This window comes from Ziziphus jujuba, chromosome 10 (assembly GCF_031755915.1).
Source record: "Ziziphus jujuba cultivar Dongzao chromosome 10, ASM3175591v1".
NCBI lineage: Eukaryota > Viridiplantae > Streptophyta > Magnoliopsida > Rosales > Rhamnaceae > Ziziphus > Ziziphus jujuba.
The window spans coordinates 19,023,971-19,041,418 of NC_083388.1; the positions used below are offsets into that span (position 1 = coordinate 19,023,971).

The 17,448-nt window shown below is 32.2% G+C and overlaps 2 protein-coding genes across 3 annotated transcripts; one reads left to right on the forward strand and one right to left on the reverse strand.

Moving 5' to 3' along the window:
• Positions 1–2,256: 2,256 nt before the first annotated feature.
• LOC107411593 (uncharacterized) lies at positions 2,257–6,294 on the forward strand. 2 transcript variants are annotated; one of them, XM_048468345.2, is made up of 9 exons: positions 2,257–2,517; positions 2,684–3,258; positions 3,432–3,508; positions 3,642–3,810; positions 4,248–4,336; positions 4,456–4,620; positions 4,745–4,822; positions 5,030–5,133; positions 5,795–6,294. In XM_048468345.2, exons 2-9 carry the CDS (start codon positions 2,697–2,699, stop codon positions 5,898–5,900), a joined length of 1,350 nt encoding a protein of 449 aa, XP_048324302.1. In that variant the 5' UTR covers positions 2,257–2,517; positions 2,684–2,696; the 3' UTR covers positions 5,901–6,294. The 2 variants fall into 2 exon arrangements, with proteins under 2 accessions (XP_048324302.1, XP_048324301.1); XM_048468344.2 differs by having other exon boundaries at positions 2,258–2,517; positions 2,679–3,258.
• A 445-nt stretch (positions 6,295–6,739) lies between these two features.
• Positions 6,740–10,712, reverse strand: LOC107411592 (uncharacterized). Its single transcript, XM_016019200.4, has 7 exons — positions 9,989–10,712; positions 9,517–9,708; positions 9,118–9,243; positions 8,656–8,823; positions 8,003–8,167; positions 7,133–7,312; positions 6,740–7,050 (listed from the first exon to the last, which is right to left on the reverse strand). The coding sequence occupies exons 1-7, from the start codon at positions 10,355–10,357 to the stop codon at positions 6,925–6,927; spliced, it is 1,326 nt and encodes a 441-aa protein (XP_015874686.2). The 5' UTR covers positions 10,358–10,712; the 3' UTR covers positions 6,740–6,924.
• Between the last annotated feature and the right edge of the window lie 6,736 nt (positions 10,713–17,448).

Sequence of the window (17,448 nt, forward strand, 5' to 3'; positions counted from 1 at the left end):
AAAGTGATTTTTATTATTTAGGTAGCTAACTTGTAACGAGCCCTCCTTGCAAGAGACAAAGATAACAGGTCCGCAAAATTTGGAGCTTGTAAAACAAACATCTGACTTCCAGTCATGAAAATTGATCACTTAAAAGAGTTGAGGCCAAAGGATAATGCGACCCACCAAAAAACTAAGAGCCAAACGTTAATGAGTTATGATGGTGGCTCCATTACAAAGATTGTTAATGCCTACAAGTATTAATGCATGTTGGTTTAACAGGTATGTGTTACTTTCCTAGGCATCAGCTTCTATTAATTATAAAAGCAATATATAGTCATAAATCTTTCTTATACTTTAATATTCATAATAAATAAATAAATAAATAAAAATAGCATATGTGCTGTCTCTTTGGAGTTCCACCACTTCTTCTGACAAATGTTCACTCTTCTAATATGCTTTGGTAAAAATTAGAAATGGTGTTTTTATTTTTATTTTTTGGCTTTTAAACAGAAAAAAAAAAAGGTTTTATCATTGGAATGTAATCCATGAGCTCATTAAACCTAATCCACATAATTTGAGCCATAAAATAATATTAATGGATGCTTAGATGCATTTATAAAGAATTAAACATACCACTTCTATTCCACCAAAACAAGTACAATCTCTCTCCCCTTATTAATGAAAAAGGTTTTGGAAAAAACAAAAAAAAATGTCTCTTGCTTGTGCTATATGGTGGTTATTTGAAGATGGAAATATATGGCTACTTAAAACACAAGCTACTAAAAGAAGAGGTTTCACATTCGATGATTCCAAGAAAATTGAAAAAGTGCTTGTAGATTTAATGATAATTTGTTGTTGCTAAAAACACTTTAGCTGAAAAAAAAAAAAAAAAAAAAAAAAAAAGGCTGTTGATGTTGATATAAAATTAATGAACCAGCTAAAAAGATAAGAGACAGACAGGGAAGGGAAAGTATGTGCTGAATACATTGCTATTGTGCGAGATACAGACAGAGAAATATCCTTTTTTTTTTTTTCCAAAGAAAAAAAGAAAAAAAAGTAATTAGAATAAAAAAAAACTTGATAGGGAAGGTCCTTAAATCCAGAGCAAATATCTCAGGAGGTCGGTAGGTGGTTTTAATTATTGGAAGAGATAGTGTTATGCAGCAAATACCTACTGAGATTTGGGGCCGAGAAAGAAGGTGACACGTCACCTACTTGCTTTCAGCCCACTATCAATCTCCATAACTGGGCTTTAATCAGGCTGATCCGTGAATAATGATTGATGGACCACGCTTACTTATACTTACTTTATTCTAAATTTTTTTCGACATTGAAAAAAATATATACATAATAGTTTGTAACATAAATTACTTGTTTGGACCCACAAAATCTAATAGAGTTTTATACAGAAATTACATTTTAATTATCACATAGAAAACAGGTTTGAAGGGTCTTCTAATATGTGTAGTATACTTTTGTGTATCGTAGAGATCCATCTTAAGGGATTTTTGAATTTTAAAATGTCATTAATTCCAAAGGATGCCAACTAGGTGATTAAAAAGGCTTTCTTACTATGCTTTCGCACCACTCAAAGTGATACCACGCTTCAAATATGTTGTTTAACAGTAATTATTATAATAATCATAAAGATTTTTTTGTTTTTTTTTTGCTCTGAAAATAAGATCATAAAGATAATAGAACAATAAATATTTATTTATATATATATTGATAATAAATGTATTGTTGAAATAGCAATAAAACAAATCCACATGCCAGCCCCAGTGCATTGAAAATTACACAAATATTGACTCCTTCCTCAGCTATGATTGAGGGATTAAATTAAAGGAGATGGAGTAGTAGTGAACAATAGTTACTAAGCATTATAATAACCTAAATATATAATACTATTGGTGAAAATAACATGACTAAAATTAAATTGCGATATCAACTATTGGTTTACTTATGGCACATAAAATAGTAGCTATAAGCATTGAGCACCAATGAGACTGTAAATAAAATTGGTAAATAAGTAGTGGTGTGAATGGGGTTATTGTTTACCATTATTATTGGATTTTGAAAATCTAAAAAAATGGCTATTGTATGCATGGGTAATGGGAGGTGTAGTGGATTTTGGATAGGTATTGGATTTGGTTAGTTGGGTTATCTGTCTTATTGTGTGTAAAAACGACATCGTTAATTGTAAAGTATGTAATACATTTGTCGGGAAAAGAAAAAAAAAAAGAATAAAAAAAAAGAAAAGAAAAGAAAGAATCCGCGTAGAGAGAAGAAAACGGGGACTGCTACAAAGCACTGGCAAAGAAAGATAGAGAGAGAGAGACAGAGAGAGAGACCCACCCCACTTACTCTCTCACCTATTCATTTTTATTCTAATCAAAACTTTCATTACAATTTTTTTTTTTAAAAAAAAAAAGGAAGAATTTCAAAAATTCAAAAAGAAAGAAATTTAAAAAAAAAAACAAGTATTTAAGAATGGAAATGGATCTTTCACAACTCCAACAAGCTCACTCATGATTGGTACTCTGAAAACCTCTTCGCTCTCAGGAAAAAAAGCCACCATTTTTGGTTTTCTCTTGTTTTTAGGGCTTTCACATTGAGGATCCAAATTCGGTTCCGTTTTTCTATACTAAAACAGAGTTTGCTTTTTTTTTTTTTTTTTTTTTTTTTCTCTGTTAAAGTATAGTACAAGAAGGGAAATGCAGACATCGGCGAGTGATGCGGAGAGGAGTAGTAGCAGTAGTAGTTCGAGAAGATTCGGAATCCAAATTCCTGGTTTCATTCGCTCTCCATTGACGCTCTTGTTGGAGCAAGCTGGTGTATACGAAGCTAGGTCGGTTGCTCAAGGACCACACGGCTTCGTGATCAATCGGAATTCGCGGCATCGTGCCCCACGCGCCGCTGTACAGATGGAGGTGGAGGAGGAGGAGGAGGAGGAAGGTGATGTGGTGGTGGAAGAGGAGGTGTCGATTAGGATTATCGGTTCCGCGGAGCATGAGGTTGAGCGGAATGGTATTGACGGAGCTAATAATGGCGCGCAGCTAAATGGAGGTGGAATCGGAAACGCAGCTTCGAGTTCCGGAAACGAAAGCCGCGAGGATGATGGTGAGGACGATTTTGATTCTGGAAGCGGAGGTGTCAGTAATGGCGGCGATTCTTCGTATCAAAGATACGATATTCAGCACTTGGCCAGGTGGTTTGAGCAGATTCTCCCTTTTACTTTGCTTCTTCTTCTTGTCTTCATTCGTCAACATTTTCAAGGTATTTTCTTTTGCTTCTTTTTTTTTTTTTTTTTTTCCTTCTTCTTTTCCTATATGTTCTTTTCCTCTTCCAATCACCATAATCGATAACTTGTAAGCTACTCATATGATTGAATTTCGGTACCAGTTGTACCTTTATGATAAATTCATGTTCTGGGCTACTTGAATTTTCAGGTTTTTCCGTTACCGTTTGGATCACTGGTGTCATGTACAAATCAAATGATATCTTACGGAAGCAGACGGCTCTGAAGGTAGTGTAACTTGCCCTTAGCTTTTTTAGGCTGATGGTTTTTCCCCTTTTATTTTCTTTTTTTTCTAATTTAATTTTTTTAATTTCTGGGTAATCTAATCGTGTATTGTATTGTATTGTTGACTTTTGTGCAGGGGGAGAGAAAAGTTCCTGTTCTTGTGGGCATCAGTTTAGTGTTCGTGATCCATGTCGTTTTCATTTATTGGTGGTACAGAAATGAGGATCTTCTCTACCCGTTAATTCTATTTCCTCCTAAAACTATACCTCCTTTCTGGCATGCCATATTCATCATCATGGTAAATGGTAAATACTCCAACTGTAAATTGTTTGTTTTATTAACTTAATATCATACATGTAGTAGTTGGTGATATGCTTGATATTGGGATCATGTTCTATGGCTGCGATAAATTAGTTAAATTAGTAACATTCTGTAGTGCCATTTACTTGTCCGGTAGTTTTCCTTTCTTTGTCTTTTCTTTTGCTGATGAATTCTGAGAAAGATTAGGAAGATATAATTTAAATAAATGTTGATGAACTTGTTTTTGGCAGAAATCTTTTAATCAGGTATTGATAATCTCAGAAATGTTGTATATTTTTGAAATTATTTAAAGAGTAAAGAGTTTGTAGGTAAGGTCAACAGTATGCTGTCACATATTTCTATCCGATCATGAAATTCTCATTGGTTTCGATATATCTCCTGATGTTTCTATCCCATACTTAGTAACTGCTTCTTTTTATAGATATTATGGTGCGGCAAGCAGCAATGGCACTTAAATGTGTAATTTTGATGTACTACAAGAATAGCAGAGGCCGTGATAACCATAAGCAGGTTACTAGTTATTTGAATTTCAAAGTCATATTAGTTATTTTAATTTGAATGTCAAATTTTTCTGTATTTCATCGATTTATACCTCAAATATCACATGTAATGGTACATATTTCTTTCAGGGTCAACTGCTAACTCTTGTCGAGTATCTATTGTTGTTGTACCGTGCCCTGCTGCCAACACCAGTCTGGTACCAGTTCTTTCTAAATAAAGAATATGGAAGCTTTTTTTCTTCATTAACTACAGGATTGTATTTAACATTCAAGCTTACACAAGTTGTAGAGAAGGTATTATTTGCGAAGATAACAAAATTTTACCTTTCATGTATTTTTAACTTGAGATTTTAAAATCACAAAGATAACAACAGCTTATCAGTGTGATAACTAACATACTATGTTATTTGGTTTTTAGGTTCGATACTTTTTTATGGCATTGAGAGCCCTATCACGTAAGGAAGTGCATTATGGATCTTATGCAACAACTGAGCAGGTCAGTCTCTCACTGTTTCTTTCCCCCACCCTAATAAGCTCAAGCTTACCCTAGTTACCAGGATTTTGGATCAAATAGTCTCTTTAACAAATTATTTACATTTCATCTATGGACTGAAAAACCTGTTAAGCTAGCCTTGACTTGGATGCCTTTAGTTGACAACTTAAAAGTTTTATGCATCCGAAACTGTCAAATTATTGAATGTAGGTAAATGCGGCAGGAGATCTATGTGCAATTTGTCAGGAGAAGATGCATGCTCCTATACTGCTTCGCTGTAAACACATATTCTGCGAGGATTGTGTATCAGAATGGTAGTTCCTTTCTTTCAACTTTTAATTATATGAGAATTTGCTGCAATGGTTTCTTCGTCCATTCTATATCCAGGCATTTGAGGTGTTATAATACCTAATTTCCTCAATTGACATAAGCTCTTTACCTTTGACCAAAGTTTATCATAGGATGGAACAAATAAGCAGTTAAGCAGCTTGCATGTTTCATATGCTTAGCATGCCATTTTTGTTGGTTTTGTGTTTCAACAGTTAATTTCTAGCTTTTTGAAAATATTAGATGGCACAATGTTAAATGGCTTATGTCTGGAGGTTAAAAACAAATTTCAGCAAGGAATGATTTAATTGGATCCTGAACCATGGTTTCTATATTGTTATGGCTAAAATCTTTATTATTCTGTGATGTTTGCATATGTCATTCCCCAACATTTCCATATGAATCACTAGGGAGTGAGTTCGGGGATACAGTCTGGTCATAACCATAGAAAAGCTTTTAGAACTCAAAAGTCATTTCAACGGGGTTATAAGTTAACAAAATGTTATTTAGAAACCTTAAAAATGTATCTTAGTATCCAATTAATTACGACGAGTAGGGCGCTTTCATAGTTAATGCTATTTACTTTGATGCAAATTTGATATTTGACGCTATTTTCTGACCAATGATTTGCCGTACAAAATTTTTCAGGTTTGAGCGGGAAAGGACTTGCCCACTATGCAGAGCCTTGGTGAAACCAGCGAGTATTAAATCATATGGCGATGGATCAACAAGCATATTCTTCCAGTTATTCTAAGATTTCAGTGCTTTGGAAACTAGACTCCTACTTTAACCAAAAAATCATTTTGGAGTTGCAGCGCTGGAACTCCCATTTTGGTCCAAAAGACCCAAAAAAGGAGGTGACATCTTATTTCACACACTGGATGATGAGATGGTTCTATCTCCGCGGTGCTTGCGTTTCCTCACTGATACTGGCCTTCCGGTGTATAGCCAAAGAGTTTTATATCTATATATGTATTTATACCTAAAATAGTATCTCCTTGAATCTATACACATATATATACTGATATTCTATAAAGGTTTGTATAGCATCCTAAACAGTTGCTGAAACGGATTAATTGTGTTTGGTAGATTAACTGATGTTTATTGTAGCATATATATATATATAGTTGTGCAAACTCTTATCTTCATGTTTTGTAAAGCTTACAGCCTAGCACTTAAAACCGGTTGTGGTAACTGTATCAACAGCTTAATGTGACACGCTTGACAGCATTTAGAATGTATTCCGTTCTCATGCTGATGCAACGGTAGATGCTGCCAGATCCCAAGATATCGTGGCAAGCCTATGAAAGGACTAGTTCTTAGCTCCCACTTGACAAATTCAAGGACTAAACAGATCATTAACCTAGATATAGGCACTCACTTTAGAATTAATTCTAAGCCCTTCTCAGACCTGAACATGGTCAATCTTGTACACAACTGACAACACTACACTGGTAATCGTATTTACAGATATCAAAAACAATTCTTATTTCCCTTCACCAAATTTGCTATAAATATGCCAGCTATTGATAACCAAAACTGAAGTATCATGATGCATCATCTCAGAAAGGGAAAAAAAAAGAAGAAAAAAAAGAAAGAAAGCAAAGCCACATTTTAATATTAATTACATAACATTACATATCAGCCAAATAATACAGAAGAATGACAACAAATAATGACAAAAAGAAGATGAAAGAAATAAAACCAGTAGCAAAAACAAGAAAATGGTACTTGGATACAACTTCAAACCTTTGTTGAAATTATGGAATACAAGGGTTTCAAACTGACGCATCTGGGTGTCGGCTTTTCTCTGACAGTGTAGTGTAGTTAGAAGAGCCTGATTGGGCAGAATTTTGGGAGACCCCTTTGACATCTGGTGGTGGTGTAGGATGAGCAGGGATAACCTGATTCATGTGCAAATACATGTTAAATGCAACCCAAGAGGCAACAAACAGGAACAGAAAATATACTGGGTAGTTGTGGTACCTTGATGGGGTATACTTCAGTGACTTCTTCAGTACCCTCATCCAAATATACAACATCCTGCATGGTAAGTTGGTGGTATTCAACCACCTCTCTCAGAAAACGATTCTCTCGTGCATAAACTGAGTTTTCATGTGCCAATCTTGCCTTCTCTGCCAGAAGTGTTTCAAGTTGAAGCCGTATCTGATATGGAAAAGCTAGGCATCAAAATTTGGAATTTCTCAATGAAACGGGTGATAAGTTTGGGTCATTCTACACTTAACATGTATCAAAAATCAGGGACCAAAACGTTTCCATATGATAGAACTACAGAAAGGAAAAAGAAAAAAATTAAAAAAAGATATAACAAAAGCCAAACAAATCAACTATTTTACGCTTAGCTTGGACATTAAATTGGCTATGGGGCGAATCTGATAATCATGAAGACAATAAGAGTAAGCTTCAAATATTTTTTTCATCATCACAGCCTTCATCCATTGGCCACCTTAAGAGAGATAGCGGTATAAGAGCCAAACAAGTGCGAGAACATAAATCATCGGCAGGATTACTAATTGATGGATGTGAAAATATTTAGTGGTCCAGAATGTGAGTTAACTTTTATTTTCACACTCAATGTAAATGGATTATGCCCCTATAATGAGTAATTATACACGATAAGGTCAGATATACACATATACATCAAAACACAAATGTGATAATAAATGAAGGAGATTAATATCCACAATATAAAATGATGAAAATCATACTCTGGCTACATAACAAATATATTAACAAATAATATAAAATAAGAAAATTATAATATTATTATTATAATTTTCAATATTGACTCAAAAATAAAATTGAGGGGGGTGAACTAAGGAAGAAAACGTGTACCAAATCATCATCTTCTGGGCTGTCTCCCCTTTCACGATTCTCCCGAAGAATTTTATTTTCTTCCTCTAGTTGAGCACATCGCTCCTTTGCAAAAGCAAGATCTGCCTTCACAGTCTTCAACTCCCGAAGAAGAAGTTTTGCTTTGGCAGCCATTGCCATTGCAACCTGTAGTGTCAACCAAGAGGCATATCATGCCCCAGGAAAAGACAAATAGAAGAGAGAAAGTACAAAGAGAATAACTAATTATGTATAACAAACCCCCCATCCCATTTTCTTTTCCCTTTCCAAAGATTCTTCTCTCATATTTGCATCACCAGGCTATGGATGGTAACAGCACAAGATTAGTGAAGGTATGCTCATAAAGCAGTTTTCTCAAGGCTTTTTACTAAAGTGTCAAGTTGGAGCTAACAAAAATGAACTTAGTAGTGGAGATAATTGAGCTCAGAATCATCTAAGACTTCTTACCCACTGGATCTGTCAATTTTACTTTTGCAGAGGATAACTAACCTAGGATTGATAAAATATCAAAAGAAATGATGTACTAGTGCCGAATAAACTGGCATTGCCTTTTATCTCCATAAAAATAATGAGAGCAGGAAACCACATGTAAAATACTTCTGTATATGAACTAGTATACATAATTGCCACCTTACGTCGCGAGAAGCCTTCAATTGAAGTTCTAGGTCGGTTTCCATCTGGTTGTGCATCTGGGGTTTCTGCGCATTATTTTGTGTAGCAGAACTGCCTGGCTTTTTCTTGATATGCTTACGAGTTTCTTGAATGATGTCTGCAGTCCTGTTCTCCACAATAGTACAACCCTCCTGGGATGAAAAGGAAAAATCAAATATGAATAAACTGGTAGACACAAGACTCTTGGAAGGTTTCCAGGGGAGGTTGAGAAAAAGAAGTACATAAATAAACGTGCTATAGAAATATACATATATAATGGCAATTCATCCACAGAGAAAGATACGGGTTGTGCGGTAGGATTTGTTAATAATTATAACTTATACCAAGTTTCAGAAACAGAACAAAACAGCAGGAAAAACATTAACGGTTACTGCAAAAAACTACCAAATGCATGCAAGTTATTTCAACAAAATATATAAGCTTACCTCAAATGCATTCCCAATGGTGCCACCTATATGACTGAAAGAAGATGTGATTGCATCCAATCCTTTCTGTAACTTGGGATTGTCCATTTTCCGCCGGTTCACATCGGCCTGATAGGGAGCATGATACTGCAAATGGGTAGAAATCAAACAAATGGTGTCATATCTTATGCACCGGTGAATGTAAAATTTTCTGTTTATGAAGCAACGACTACATGGAGAGCAATCTGCCAAACTACAAGATATGACAGAAATACATTAACTGACAAACATGGAATGATTAAGACTTTCCCAACGAGTACCGAATGAAAGTTACGGTCTCAAAAAGATATCTCATGCTATTTCTCAACCTTTATTTAAGCCCTTTAACAGTGTCTAGTAAGAAGCAGTTTGAATTGTAACCTTGCTCCTCGTTGCTGTAGGAGGCGTCTCCACCTCTGTTCTTCCAGGCGTACCGAATTGTTGTTGAGCTTCATTATGATTGTCATTATCATCGTCGAGAAAGGCTTTGGCTTTTCTAGCCAGAACACCCCAAAATCCTTGTTTGGATTCATTCAAACTTCTCATTGATGTATACTCATAAGCCTTAGAATCCTACATACACAAGAAACAAGAAAGAGAGAGGGGGGAAAAAAAAAATCTTTTCAATTTAATCATTCATTATAGCGGTGACTTTATCTCGTCTACTAGAAATGGATGAAAGGAAGCATTGAAATGAGATGGAACGAAATGCAAATAAATACAAAGCCAGGCATTGGTGTTCTGATATATGTACGTCTTTCTAGCTTATATCCAGTTGAACCCAATTGACACGAAGTCCATCAAAAAGGCAAGCAACGCAAAAATTCAATAAGAAAAAGAAGAAGAAGGAAACCTTGGAAGAGAATTGCGGGGGAGAGGGAGAAGGTAAAGGAGAAGGAGATGATGAGGCAGTGAGGTTGGAATATCGAGAAGCTGAAGAGGTAGACGTTGAAGTTGAGATTGTGCCACGACCACCATCACCACCACCACCACCTGCGGCAGCGTAAGCGGAGGAGAGGGAAGAACCCCGATAGGCTGAAGAAGCTCTAATGGCTTTGGCCGCAAGCGAAGAAGAAGACGACGACCAATCATCAGTGGAAGCCGCAGCTGAAGCTGAATCTGAATACAAAGAAGGCGGAGGAGACACAGGTTTCTCGATGCGCTCTTCAATGGCAGTTGTTGAAGGCTTCGATACTCCCTGCTGCCTCCTCCGGTACGCCATTATCCTCTCCCTCTCTACTGCGCGTGCCTTTTGACAGATTGATAGTTGTGGAGGAGCTTTTTAGGGGAGAATCAAATTATTGACAAATCTCAGAGCAATAAGCCCTAACTCTCTAACCCCCCACCAATATAGCCCACCGCAACCACAAACAGATTCACGCACAAACAGAAACAAAATAATGAAACGTAACAAGCATATATATATATATATAAAGAGAAAGGGGCACAGCTGAAAATCCCTTCTTGGGTTCCAAAACCCCTTCTCTTTTCCTCTCTTCTTCTTCTTCTTCTACCCTCCCTCTCTCTCTCTCTCTCTCTCTCTCTCCCCTTGTCAACGCTCGTTCCTCTGTTCCCCGATAGTACAGAAATCGGAATCCGGATCACCCGTTAAACAAATTCACCGACCAACTCACCAAGATTAAATTGGGCTTCACCCATTTTTTCTTGGGCTACCATAGTTGGGATTATGGTTTCGGCCCACTTCACAAGAACACAATCCTTTTTTTTTTTTTTTTCAAACATTAGCTACTTTCTTGCAAGTCATAACATTTTTTTTTTTATTTCGGGCGCATTTTGTTTTCACATAATAGTTGTTCTTGTTAAAACGTGAATATAAGAAAGTAAAAAAATTGTTATTTCAATTTTATATATTTAATAACAATAAATAATGATTTATTAAAATCAAAATAATAGTAATAAAAAAAATTTAAAATTTTTATTTATATATTTTGTACCAATAAAGAATTAAAAGCAAAATTTAGCTTTTATAAACATCAAATTTCAAATTTGGTTAAAATTAATAAAAATTAAACTTTTATATTTTTAAAATGTTATAGGCTATCTGAATTTATATTTGTTACAAATATGGTAACGATATATTTAAAGCTTATTTAGGTTATAATATGCTAATAACAATTGTGAGTTTTTTTTTTTTTTAAGTTATTCTTTAATTTAAAAATGTACCAAATATAAAACAAACTATTATTATGGAGTAGCGATTATATTCTTGCTTTTGTTTTGTATACTAAACATGCTTTTGTGGCTGAAACCATTTTTTTTTTTTTTTCCCCTTGAAGAATCGTTGAAACTTTTTTAAAAGGGAAAATTTCATCAACACCCTTGAGATGTGATGAAAATTCATTAACACTCTCAGAGATTAAAAAATCATCACTTACTGCCATGAAATTTGGAAAATTATCATTACCCTTTTTTTTGGCCAATATTATTCATTACACTTGAAGTTGATTTTCACATAAATTCATGAATGATGATTTTTCCAAATCTCAATGTGTAAGTAATAATTTTTAAAACTTCATAAGCGTCAATAAATTCTCATTAAATTTGAAAGGTGTTTGATAAAAATTTTCATTTTTAAAATAAAAGATATGAATTATTCAATTTAAATTTTAAAAAAATTTTATTAACTTGTTTTAATAACTGGCATTTACAGAATTTATTAGATTCCAATGACTTTAATAAAGTTTATAAAATTATGAAAGACTCCCATGCACTTTTAGAGACTTTCATTTTAAAAGATTTTTATTGATTTTCAAATATAAATATAGACTTTGTGGAAATAAAATTACATTTTTCATGTCGATAATAAAATATATTATTAAAATAATAAAATAAAAATATTAAAAAGGAATATTTGCTTGGAAAAAAATAGAAAGGAAAATTTCCAACTTTGATATATATATATATATATGTTTTTATTTTATTTTATGTATAGGTTATGGGTATGATCTAAAAATGTTTTGGATACACATATATCTTATTATTAGAGTTTCTGTTCTATGCATTCCAAAAACAGATTGATTCATGAGTTTTTGTAGGCCTACAATTTTTTATCTTCTCTTGTTTTTGTATTGTAAATATAATTTCTTAACCCAATTTCTTACTTCAATGTTAAAAAAGTGACTAGAAATTTGATTCTACAAATGTAACACATCTTAAACTTTTTTAAGTTAAATTATACATTATTAAAAACAAGATTAAACATGTGAAAAATGATACATATTGGATAAATGTAAAAAATTTCCATTTTTCATATTGGATTCTATATTATAAAAAAATATACATTTTTTTTATTATTATCAAAAATGGAATAAATGAATTATTAAAAAGACACTTATGTGGGAGGATGTAAATCAATTATTTTCTTTTCATATCATTCCACTTTGTATATAAGTTAACAAACTAATAAGTCGCCCACCACCCCCCCACCCCCCCTTTTTTTTCTTTCTTTTTTTTTTTTTTTTTTTGGTTACAGAGAAGTAGATAAATGACGAATGGATAATGTAGGAGTATCAGAGTTTTTTTCCAATTGAGAGAAGGATGAGCTGCAAAATTGGCTTGTGGGTTCAAAAGTCTTAAAAGTTTTGGGGATAAATGAGTGGAAATTTTTTGAAATAAATGTTTCCATTTTTAGCTTAAAAATGGATAAAAATCCACGATCTTTAAAGCCAATAAAAATCTTTGAATACCACATAACTTTTATACACTTTAAAATAGTTTTAATTAAATATTCTTAATTTTTATAAACTTAAAAAAAGTTAAATCTATATTGAATATGCTTAAATTTTTACAAATTTTTTTGAAAATTATGTTGATTACATTCAAATTTTTAAATTTCAAAAAAAAAAAAACTATTAAAATCCTAATTTAATAACCCTAAAATTGGTGAATGGCTGAGGCCATTACTTTTGTGGTCCTAGTCCTCTCCTTCATTTCCGGGCTAGGAAATGGGTTTAGGACGTGAGGGAATCAAAACCCCCAACATAGCCCCTATCGGGCTTCAACCTTTTTATTGGATGCATATCACATCTCAAAGACAGGCTTTCTATTGGATCATCAAACGCTTCAACCCCATAATGCTCAAAACCAAATTCAGCTTTCGATACCTACCTATTCTACGCTATGCTATGATCACTTCCCCTTTATAGCATCACTTATAGCTCTCTTTTATTGGTTTTTAAGTCTTGTAGAAAGAAATCATAGTGTCTGAATCATAATCATTGTTGAATGCGCCCTTGTATTTGTAATCGTAATTGTTAACATGCAACATATCTATACCAACATATATTCACTAAAAAGGAAAAAAAAATAAATAAAAATCTATACTAATATATATATATATATATGTATGAATGTATTTTGGTTCTTCTGCATAGGGACTCAACCTGATTTAAGTGGTCACTGGCTAGTCTATCAATCAAAAAGAAAAAATGGAACTCAGGGTACACTTTCTTCGGCATTGATCCTTAATGTGTACTATTTATTTTTTTTTTTTTTCCCTTTCTTTTCTTCTACGCATTGTATATATAAAGAACATATTTCAACTATATATAAAGTGAAATCACATGCTGATGTGTAAGTGTTGATGTGCCGCACTATTAATAATTTAACTCTATATTTGGATATATGGGATAGGATAGAATAGAAAGAAAATAATTTAAATTTTTTATTTGAATAATTAAAATGAGGCGGAAACGAAAAGAAATGATGCAAAAAGGATTAATTATTTTATTTTGATCAGATTTGTTTTTATTTTATTATTGATAGAAAACGAATAAAAAAATATTTTAATGGATTTTTTTAAGTATTTCAAAATTAATTTTATTATTACTATAAAATATTATTTTTTTATGTTATTTTTTATTTATTAATAATTTAATTAATAAATATTAATAAATACTTTTTTCCATTAAATTTATATTCTTTTTTATATTTAATTCAAATATAGGTTAATAATTTATAATTAAATACTTAATTAAATTAATGGTAATCTTTAATATATATCACATTATTATATTTTCGATGGGGGGATAAAAATTATGTTTTCATTCCCAACTTGTCAAGATCATAATTATGTATATTAATGCACAGATTTTTTCCTTGTTTTAGCTGATGATGCTGGTGCATATACATATAAAGATAAACACAATCATAAGCAATTACCAAAAAAGAAAAAAAACACAATCATAAGCCTGCAAAAATATGTAATAGCAGGTGTTCATGGAGCAGTGCAATGGAAGCAGCTTGGAAAGATAAATATCCATTGATGAAGTCGAGTGATCATGTGTATATATGATCAAATTCCCTTATGTAAGAGTGAACCGTACTCTAATAGGGGGCAGGCCGCAGGTGCCTAAAAATATCGTACATAATTTTAGCTTTCTGTCATTGCATATATCTATACTTTCAACTTTATTTTTTTATTTAATATATATTTTTTGGTAATATATTTATGTATATTTACTTTCTGCTTTATTTAATATCTGTTTTTTTTTTTTTTTTTTTTTTTTTATGTCTTTGAGTATTTTTGGGAAGGAGCGGCAGAGGAAAGAGCGTCTGCTTCTTCAATCTCTGGCCATGGAAGTTGCGACCAAACCCTTCACATTAATTACTATACCAATGGATAAGGATAGCCAAGCTTATTCACACCGTCAATCAATTAGAGTGCACGCCAATTTGTAGAAAACAAAACTACTACAGGAAAACCATATATATATATAATATGAACTCGACCGGTGTTACTGTGCATCTTTTGAAAAGTACTACAGCTAGTGTTTAATTTCATGTCATATTAGACTTCTAGACACACAAGTTTACAAGGAAAAAGCAAATAATATATTCATGTATATTCAGTCGGCAAAACCTGTCTAAAAGCTCTGGCTAGCTAGGAACATGGTAGCTAATGTAGCCGAAAACAAGGGGAAAAAAAAAAAAAGATAAAAAGGAAGAAAGATATGCAAGACGTGAAAATATCTATAAATTATACATATGTTTAGAGAATTTGCATGGGAGGTTTATTGAGAGATTGCATAAAAAATAAGCTGAAAGTGAAAAGCAATGAGTGTGTACACAGCTTCATGTGCAAATGCAGTGAATATGATGGAAAAATAGAAAATGGTAGGCAGATAGAGCATGGCGGTGGCCACCCATTTCCCAGACAAACAGACATGGGTTAGCTCTGACGGCGGTTTTATGTTAAACTCATGTAATTAATTTATTATAAACATAAATATACAAATTAATTACATTATTTAACACTACCAAAACATAATATTGTGGTGGCCTGTCATTGTGATATATACACCCAAAACACATAACCATATATACACATGATGTGTATGCATATCTACTTACACACAAACGACATAACCACATCACATGTGATGTGTGTGTAGACATTTAATTATTATATTACATTAATTTTCCAATTGGAATATATAAAGTGATAAACCAATCTTTTTTGGAGGATATGAAACATCCTGAATCGCAGCGAATCCTGGAGAAGGTCTCCCAATCAAACTTCATCTTCTTCTTATTTCATTTTACACTCACAATTTCTTTTTTTTCTTTTGTTTTTAAAGTTAAAGCGAAAAGACTCAAAAGGAAATTGGTGATTAAGCTTCGATCCACGGCATGTCATTACGAATTATTAATATACGGGGGTTGTCATTTCATGCACATGAATCCCATTCTAATTCGTGCAAAATAATTTCTAAATCTTTTTTGTTAGAAGGGGAATCATCGTGATGTATAGGATTTATAGCCACGCCATAAGCAATAGTTTTGTTTGAGTATTGGCTACGCATGTTAATATTATTTTAGTGTATTCAACGATGTATGTGTCATATCCATTGATAGTGGGTGTTGAGTGTATATATAGATGTTTTATACATATGATGTGAGAGTAGAATCATGACATGACATTAAAAATAAAGCTATGTTTTTTTTTTTTTTTTTGGGTTGGTTCATAGTACTAAGAATACAATTTGATGCAGATTTCGATGTCTTATACTATGTCCCTTTTATTGTCTTATTTATTTATTTTTATAACAAATCAACTAAAGTATGTATTCAAATTTTTTGTACGTCATTGTTATTTCAGTGTTGGCATAGAAATATACAAAAGAGTACAGAATAAAACAAAAAGATGGATGATTTCAATTAATAACGATAAGAATGTTAAATAATAATTATGAGTTTTATTTCCCCGCTTAAATCTTTTTTGGTTTTAAAAAAATTAATCATAATTAAAGGATGTTATAAGTAATAAGGCAAAACAAAAACCTAGTGGTTATAAATTTTTTATGTTTACCATAAAACTAACTATAAATTAACCAACAAAAAAAAAAAAAAAAAAAAAAAGAGTAAACATGCTAAACTGATAAGCCTTCAAAATGGATGGCTGGAGTATATATTTTTCGACTACTATAGAAAACTCTCGTTGCTGTTGTTGTTGTTGTTTTATAAAATTTTTTAAAAAAAAAATTTCGAGTAAAATTATACTTTAACATCTAAATTAATATATGTTATTACCCACACATCTTTTTTAAAAACTTTTGCCCAAAGAAAAAGAAACATAATCAATTTATGGCTTTAATTGGTCAAAGAAAATAGTCATTTAACACCCATGATCCATGTTTTGAGGATTCTAGGGCAAGCCAAAAGTGGTAAAGTGGCAGAGGCTAACAAAATTTATTGAAACTTATAAGTTAGCTAGGCTTTTTAGATCGATTATTATTAGTGTTTTAAAAAGCTTCCCAAGGGCTCTTCTCAAGTAGAGGCATAAAAATAAAAAATAATAAAAATAATAAATAATAATAAAAATAAAAAATAAAAATAAAAAATTGAGGTGTAAAATTTAGACATTGCATTTATAAAGTATATGCTTTGGAAAATAAGATATATATCCTAAGATATATGCTTCACAGATGTAATTAAATTCAACCTTTTATTTTCTATTTTATAAAAATCTTTCTTATCCTCATTTATATCTAAAGATTATTAGTTATAAACCAAAAATATATATTGTATCGTATATTTATTTATAACTTATTAATTATATGTTTATTGAAAATTTAATTTGTTTATTTTTCAGTTTAAAACTTATTTTATTTTTATTTTTAAAATTCTACATCAATTAATGTGTGTGTGTATATATATATATATATATATTTCATATTATAATTTAATTCCTAAAAAGCATACACCCCAATGTGGGGTATACACCTAGATTAATATCAGTTAAAATGCCCTATCTTATGCTTTCGTTTTTTAAAACATTGGTTATTAGTGTAA